Below are 8,410 nucleotides of genomic sequence, written 5' to 3'. Positions count from 1 at the left end.
ATAGTAGATAAAATTATTTTGAATCTGAATGGAAAGAAAGAATAATAGTCTTATAATATAACCAACTACCCTATCTTAATTAATAAGGGTCATACCACAAAAAGAAAATTGAATTGAAAGATAAAATAACACCCCTATCTTAACTCATTATAAAGATAAATATGGAGGTATTATCACTACATACTACGAGTATGTAGTACTCCAATCCTCTAAAATATCAAATAAAGATAATAAATAAATGTTACTCAAAAATATTATTGATAAATTTAAATATTAATTTGAGCAGTAGAATAAAAAATAGTGAATATAATTTTTATTACAAGAAAAAGAAAAACTAAATTCATCTATCAATGGGAGTTGTGGGCAATAATATGAACAACTCTAAGTTATGGGTAATGCAATAACATGAACAAGAAATCAGAAAAAGAAGAAAAAATATATAATTAAATAATTTAAGTAGTAGATGTATACATAATGATAAGACTTATTTGATCTTTGAGAAGAGAGAATTTTTAAAATAATAATGATAAAGTTTTAAAAATAATAATGAGCTAAATCATACTATATAAATAAGATACACATATTTAAAACCGTTATAATAGATAAAACTAAAAAAATATAAACAATTGACATAATTCTGAGAAACAAATTAGAAATTTTAAATATAATTTAAATTCTTATATAGATTTGGGATTGATATTTACACAAAATAAAGTGAATTACAAAAATCATAAGGTGATTCATTTAATTAAGAATTACATGTAAGAACTCATCTTTCTTTCTTTTAGTACATGTGCATGGTAGAAGAAAAATATTTAAAGTGGGTTAATATTTATTTAATTATAATATATTAATCTTAACTATATCCCAAAGGTATCATTTAAATTGTTAAAAATAAAGTGACTTTAATTGTGTGGTTAAAATTGAGGTAGCTAGCAAAATTATTGAGCAAATTACGATCCAACAATTTTATAAGTTGGTAACTCCCAAAAGTTAGAATATAATGGTTGTTAATAAATTATCATGTATGTATATATTAATTTGTCATTGTGTAATTTTAGGTTGGTAGAAGTTGATGAGAGAAGTTATTATATCGAGATAATAATATAATATATTTTTATAATTTAAATTAAGATATTACTAAATGTATTTTTATTAGTTATTACTCTATATAGTATGACTTCAATCAGTTTCAATACAGATGAGATAGTTTGACTTGACACGAAGTTTAAAAACAAAAAAAAAGACTTTTGAAACTTATGGTTCTAATAGTTTTGTGGGGCCATGGTATTTGTATGGGTGTAAGAACCTCTCATTATAGGTAAAATGGGTAAAATAAAAAATTTAAAGCTAAATTATTTTCAAATACAAAAGTATGTCATTCTTTTGGAACAAACTAATAAGAAAAATATTTTATGTAAATTGAAAGGGAAGGAGTATTTATTTTTGAATCATATTGTATTTTTATTTGTTTGTATCACTGACTATATATGGGGTTATAATATTTAAGTTTATGTCAATAGTTATTCATATAATTTGTTCTTTTTAATTTATAGAATTTAGTAGGATCATAATATTATCCGCACATCGTGCGGGTACTAATACTAGTAGTAAAGAAAGAACGAGAAAAAGGAAAAGGAGAATAAATAGGCAATTAAACACAAACAAGAAGATAATATCACAATTCTGGAGATCAGAAACAAATAATTAGCGAGAAGTTTAATTACCTAAAAACATGAGCACAAGCGTTTAATATTTAAACCCCAAAAACAACTATAGGTCATGTACTACTTGTTTCGATAAGGAAGTCATGTAAGCAAGTGTATTCTCAAGTAATTTGTCAAAATCATGCACAAAATTGGGCAGTTGAAGGTCACAATGAAAAACCAGGGATATTCTTCTTCTTTTTCTTTTTGAATGGTGAAAACCTCAAACAATTTACTTACCTCTCTATCATGTAAAATCAATAGGGAAACTCCCATCCAAACCCACACAATAACAAGAAACAAATGAACAAATTGAAAATAAATAAATAACAAGAGATTCCTGAAAATGCTCTTCCATTCTCCATGGAAATCATAACTTGATGCAAACTCAAGGCTCACATGATTGACAAACTCTACCCAAGAATAGTCAGGCTATGATACTCAAAAGCAAACATGATTTTTCTTTTAATATTCTTCCTAGATTTCAAAGGAAACAAAGAATATAAGCCTGTGAAGATATTCATAAAGTATTACCTAACCGGAAAGCAAACTCCCTTATGCCTCATTCTCACATTTGATTCCCTTTTGCTCAATAAACACATAGCTGGTCCATCTAAGAAGGGATTCTTTCTTTCTTCAGTAGTTGCTCTTCTTTTGTTAGAACAGTAACGCTAAGAAATGTTTCGTTTAGCATCCCTAACAGCATAATATTATATGACCTTCCCAATATCTCATTTCACACCGTGTCACTGAGTATTCGAAGATTTTTATCTTTTCTGCTTTGCAAATCCATGGATGCAGCAGTTAATAATCACAAGACAAAAACTCAACCATAATGAATCAGTAATCACTATGTGTCTATTGTCAAACTTATGTTTATTCAAGAACCAGGCATGAGTCCATAGGTCAACCAAATGTCCCAAGGTACCATGAAATCGAAAAACGCATTGGCTTGCCATGACCCCACCACAGCAAACATCGTAAACCTTTATCCTGGTCACATTTTTCAGTAGTAATACTATACATTGACAATGCAATGTCATATTAAGATCCGAACAATTTCAGCATTGTACTCTAGTTAATCATACATGTCATTGTTTGTTGTTAGTTGTTACTGTTTTCATGCATTATCAGTTCCAACAAGCACCATCAAACCTACCATGCCTACAAAGGGTAACTCCAAAAACAACCAAGTTCGTACAGAGAAGAAATATCACAAGCAGAACTAGTTCAACAAGTCTTGGATAGATTACTTTGATATGCAAGCCGACTAATTGCAGCAAAATCACCAAATGCCTGTATGCATACTAAAATTACTCCTTGCACAACACAGAAACAAGACCATCAAAATGCATATGAAAATCGTCGAAACAATTGCAATCAAATCTAATAAAATTACATTAGCTTGTTTTTCTTGTTAGTTGTTTTTGCTACAATTGCTGGCAATCAAGTGATGAAGAAGCACACCTGCTGCTACACTTACATTCAAGCTTTCCACAGCCATGAAGGACCTAAAGTTCTGACCTGATGAACTATGATCATCTTCGTCTTCTCCGACAATTATATCTACGGGGATGTTTCCTGGAATTTTAACTAACTGAGTACAAGATCTCTCCACCAATGGCCTCAGACCAGTGCCCTCACTTCCCAAAACAAGGATTGTAGGAGCACCAGGCACAATCTCACGCAATGGAACAGCTCTTGAAGACACAGATCCACCTATGACCCGCCATCCATTTTCTGCTGAAGACGTTAGGAATTGCATCATATTCTTGCAAGACCTCAACTCCACTAATTCAAGTGAACCGGCACTTGCTTTGCTCACTACCCCACTCAACGGTGCAGAGTTCTTAGCACACAAGACAATCCCTGCAGCTCCAAAAAAGTAAGCAGACCGTATAATTGCCCCCAAATTCTGAGGATCAGTAACCTCATCCAAAGCTACCCAAAGAGGAGTGCTCTCTTCCTCAGTTGAAACAGGTTCCAACTCCTTAATACCAACCATTTCCAATGGAGACGCATCGAGGACCAGTCCCTGATGAGGCCTGTTATCAGCAAACATATTGAGGTCATGTTTAGATACCTCCTTTTTACTCAAACCAACTTTTTCCGCCATCCTCAAAACTCTTTCAAACCCTTTCTTATCCTTCTTTTTCCGGTTATTCCCACTCAAATCCAATCCTTCCTGTACATACAGAGAATAAAATTCCCTTCTTCCCGCAGACAATGCAGCCAAAACAGGGCCAACCCCATAAATTCCCTCGCCAATCATTCGCGGTATGGTTGATTCAGTTGCCTCTTTCCATGTCTTTTTACCCCAACTATCTTGATTGTTCCACCTTCTAACCTCCGGCCTATCAGACCCCGGTCTTACCTTAATCCGATTGAACGTGTTCTTAATCTTATCCCACCTTGGATCATCAACTTCCTCCATATCTCCCTCATCGTCTTCTCCTTCACCACTATAAGTTTTTCCCTGATAATTGTCTCGTCTATCCTCATATCTCTTAAATTCTGCACTTTTCGCAGCAGACTGACCATCTTTTAAGAACTTCTCAGCCGACTCCTCCCACGAAGATCGGCTTATAACAACTTTTTCATTTCTCTTAGTTTGTTTAGCTTTATCTTTTGCAAGCCAATGAAGATTCTTTTCACTGCCTTGTGCTATTTTCCCATAATCCGAAGCTGAATAACTTCTAGCAGTAATTAAACAGTAGTTACGAAGACGATATTTTGGGTGAAATCCACATGAAAATACATCCAAGTTCAAATTTTTAGAAGGTGGTTTAGTGCTGAGAGGGATCAAAGTTCTGGGGCTTAATAAGCGATTCAAATCATGGGTTTGGGATTTCTTGCAGATGGCATTAGAAATACTCAAAGATGTCAACTTGAAATGGTGCTTTAGAATTGTTGGATGGCATACAACTAGTAAAGACTGTGGCTTTGAAGTGTGAAATTGCTTTAGCATAATGGGATATTTGTCAAGGAAACCTTAATATAATAGCAAATGAAAATCAATGGCAACAAACAATATATACCTTTGAAGGTCTTTCGGAAGGGCTTTGCTCAAGGATTTTAGGAGGGTTTATCCGTTTCTCTGCTGCTGCTGCTGCTGCTGTCGAAAGGACAAAGGAGACGCAGTGGGATGAGCTGATAGTTTCCGGGCTAAGTTATAGCTCGACCCTTGAGGTTCAGCATTATTCAGTTTAGGTCCCCTGACTTTCAAATGGTGGCGGATGTAGCGTCCCCTCTCCAAAGCAATGTTTTAAGGCGAGACGTTTTATTTTACACAGGGCGAGGCGCAAACCCCAAGACAGGGATGCATAAGCCTCATGAATCTTATTTTTTAATCTTTAACAAATAGATGATGAGACGTTAGGTTGGAAGTTTAGAGATAACGCCTAAAGATTTCAAAGTTGAGTAGGTTAATAACTGAATACTTGGAATGTAAATTTAGTGAAAGAAAAGAGTCAAAGATGTGTGCAGAATTTATTTATCTATATCTATCTTCTATATTATTATAAAAATACGAATATTTTATGTTAAACATTGAACGATTAAAATATTTCTGAAATATTAATCGACTTTTATGCTCTTGAATATTTATATAATTTATGGATGTAATTGTAAATTATCCAAGGATAGAATTCTTTTTCGATTAGGACAAAGGAATCCTATTAAATTGAACTGCATCTCCAATTTAGTTTGAGAACTTATTGATAAGCCAAACACTTCTATAAAGTAAAGCAACCATCAAAATAGTTGTAACAGAGTTTAATCGAGGAAAAATAAAAGTAGATGGTTGGCTAGACCATTCTTAATTTTAATAGGAAAGCAATATGTTCTCTATTAGCCTCTTTGGCCAAGCTATAAAATAGCCCGTTTGGCCAAGCTGCATAAATTAGCTTATTTTGAGAAGTATTTTTTCTTAAAAGTATTTTTCTCAAAAGTATTTTTGGTGAAAAATAGTTTGTGCTTGACTATTTAATTTAAAAAGCACTTCTGAGCAGCAATTAATGTTTGGCCAAGCTTTAAAAAATTGCTTCTAAGTGTATTTTCTCAAAAGTGTTTTTCAGAAAAGTGCTTTTGGAGAGAAACTAATTTTTTCTGTTTCTCCAAAACTGCTTCTGCTTCTCTTCAAAAGCACTCTTTTCCTTCCAAAAGCTTGACCAAACACCTCAATTCTTTTGAAAAAGGCACTTTTGGCTAAAAAAAAAAAATGACCCAAAAAAGCTTGGCCAAACATGCTATATTACTCTGTATAAGTTTTGTGTTTTGTATTGTTAGCCTATTGTTGGGGAGCAAACAGATCTTTGTAATGCAAATTGAAGTTAAGAATTTTAGCTAAATGATAAATATTTAGTGCATATATGAGTTTCTCTAACGGATCGTCGTTTATTGGAGGTTGAATTTTATTTTCAATTTCGGTTCATTATCCTTTTCATTGCACATTACAATATATTTTCCCCTTTTTAACATAAAATTATCCATTCTATTGGATACACTTTAATATTCAAAACTTTACCTAATACAAAAGAATACCGTGATATTTCTTAGGTAATGTTTTTATTAATTTGAAGAGTCCAATATTTAGGGTTTAGAATAAATTAAAGATACCTAAAATATTTATAACTCTTTATATTTTGTTTCATTGATAGTGAATGTTGAGAAAATGGAATGAGAGAAAGGATTTTGTTGTTTGGCGGTGGTGTTGGTGCTTACATCATTACAGACCAGAACTTATTTGGAGAAAATATTTAACATTAAGGTATGATCATAGTAAAATATGATGAAAGACTTAATGTCACGACCCAAATTTTACATTTGACCGTGATGGCACCAACACCGGTGTTAGGTAAGCCAACACTAATCGACTAGTGAATCCTCATTAAAATAATTAATACGTGAAAATCCTTCCTTATTAATAAAGAAACTAGGAGTTTGAGACTTAAGCATAATTTGATGAAAGTAATAATTACGAAATTTAAATCATGATAGAAATCCAAAATCACAAGTCTATCAATGTATGTGCCAAGACCTGGTATCACAAGTATAGGACAATCTAGTAGAATATACAAAATCATACTATCCTACTGTCTAGAAAGGAAATAGACAAGAAAAGTAAAGACGTAGAAAGACTCCAGCTGCAGAACGGCTCAGAAGGGCAGCTTACCGGAAATCTCAGGCCAAAGAGTTCCACTCTACGCGCTAGACTGATAGCCAGATGCACCTACCTCAAAGCATGCACAATCAAGTGCAGAAGCGTAGTATGAGTACATAAACAATATGTACCCAGTAAGTTCCAGTCTAACCTCGAAGAAGTAGTAACGAGGGGTCGACTTGACATTTACTAGAGTCGATAAATATAATAATATAAAGTTCAATATTCTAATACACAATGTACGCAGATAGCAACAGAGCAAACAAGAATAATACTGAAAATCCCCTTATCAAATCAATAAATCTAGACATTTCCTTCATTTAAAACAAGTGGTCTTTCAATTATAAGGTTTCGCTTCCATTATCACACACAAATACCACCGAGGACGTTCGGCTTGATCCAACATAAAAGTAAACTGTGTACTGCTTAGGGTCAAAAGGCCCGAACCATATATATACAATTATCAACCTGCCGAGGCGAATGGCCCGCTCCCATGAGAGTAGTGGAAGTAATCACCCCGCTCGCGGAATATACTTGCGACGCGGTTAAGTATAAATACAACTTAAATGTTTCCTTAATTCTTTTCAAAATAATTATTTACTTGAAATCATGACATTCTCAACGAAGTTTCCGTCAATGCAATTCAACAATTTATAATCATATAACAGTACCCACAAAGTATGGTGTAAGCCTAGAACTACCCGGACATAACATGAATAGTAGCTACGTACGGACTCTCGTCACTTCGTGCGCATGCAGCCCCCACAATTAAATCACATATTAGTTAAGTTCACCTATGGGGAAATTTTCCTCTTATAAGGTTAGAAAAGAGACTTACCTCTTTTCGAGCCTACTTCCAACTCAAGAATGCTCTCAAACCCTCAAACCGGAGCCGCACAATCCGAAGCTATTCAAATAATGTAAAACCCAATCATTATTAGGGCTCTTATCGGGTTGATTGGGCGGTTATTTACTCTTAACGATTTGGCTTATCGGTTATCGCCCTTTAGATGTATTAATCAGCTAGCCACCCGAAAGATATCGGACGGATTATCGGCCTAATTCAAATCTATATTGCACATGACACAATTTACCAAATTTAGCGAGGGTCCAAAATTTGCTTCGTCGTGCTTCAAATGTATGCTGATGTTGGTCAAAGAATGGGATTTCTTGCTCTTGTTTTATAACTGCTCCAATTTTCTTTAGATGTCGCTCTAATTTCTAAACAATCCAAGAACACCTGCCGAAATGTGTGTGAATTGACGTTTTTTTTACATGCAAACAAACATGTATATGTATGTGCTAAATCCTCTACTCGTTAAACTATCTCTTGTTTGCTATGTTTCGGTACTTCTACTACACCTACTGGACGTGGTAAGAATACGTAAAGCAATCAAGTAAATTATTTTTGATTTGATAGGATTGAAAAGAATGCGCAAAGCAAGCAATTAAAATTTGTCTAATAGTAAATTAGTAATATAGAATAGAGATAGAGTATTGGAAGTGGAAGAAGCGTTTTTGATTATTTAATATATATATATAT

At 33.6% G+C, this 8,410-nt stretch overlaps 1 protein-coding gene across 1 annotated transcript; it reads right to left on the bottom strand.

Moving 5' to 3' along the window:
• Positions 1 to 3,038: 3,038 nt before the first annotated feature.
• On the bottom strand, positions 3,039 to 5,003 carry LOC104239884 (uncharacterized). The gene has a single exon (XM_009794616.2). It carries the CDS (start codon positions 4,672 to 4,674, stop codon positions 3,124 to 3,126), a length of 1,551 nt encoding a protein of 516 aa, XP_009792918.1. The 5' UTR covers positions 4,675 to 5,003; the 3' UTR covers positions 3,039 to 3,123.
• Positions 5,004 to 8,410: the final 3,407 nt, after the last annotated feature.

Source organism: Nicotiana sylvestris, chromosome 5, assembly GCF_000393655.2.
Source record: "Nicotiana sylvestris chromosome 5, ASM39365v2, whole genome shotgun sequence".
Classification (NCBI taxonomy): domain Eukaryota; kingdom Viridiplantae; phylum Streptophyta; class Magnoliopsida; order Solanales; family Solanaceae; genus Nicotiana; species Nicotiana sylvestris.
This window is presented reverse-complemented; position numbering and strand designations above follow the sequence as displayed.

What these genes read in the sequence shown, in the direction of transcription:
- LOC104239884 (XM_009794616.2), bottom strand. Translation starts at nt 4,674, where the DNA reads ATGCTAAAGCAATTTCACACTTCAAAGCCACAGTCTTTACTAGTTGTA.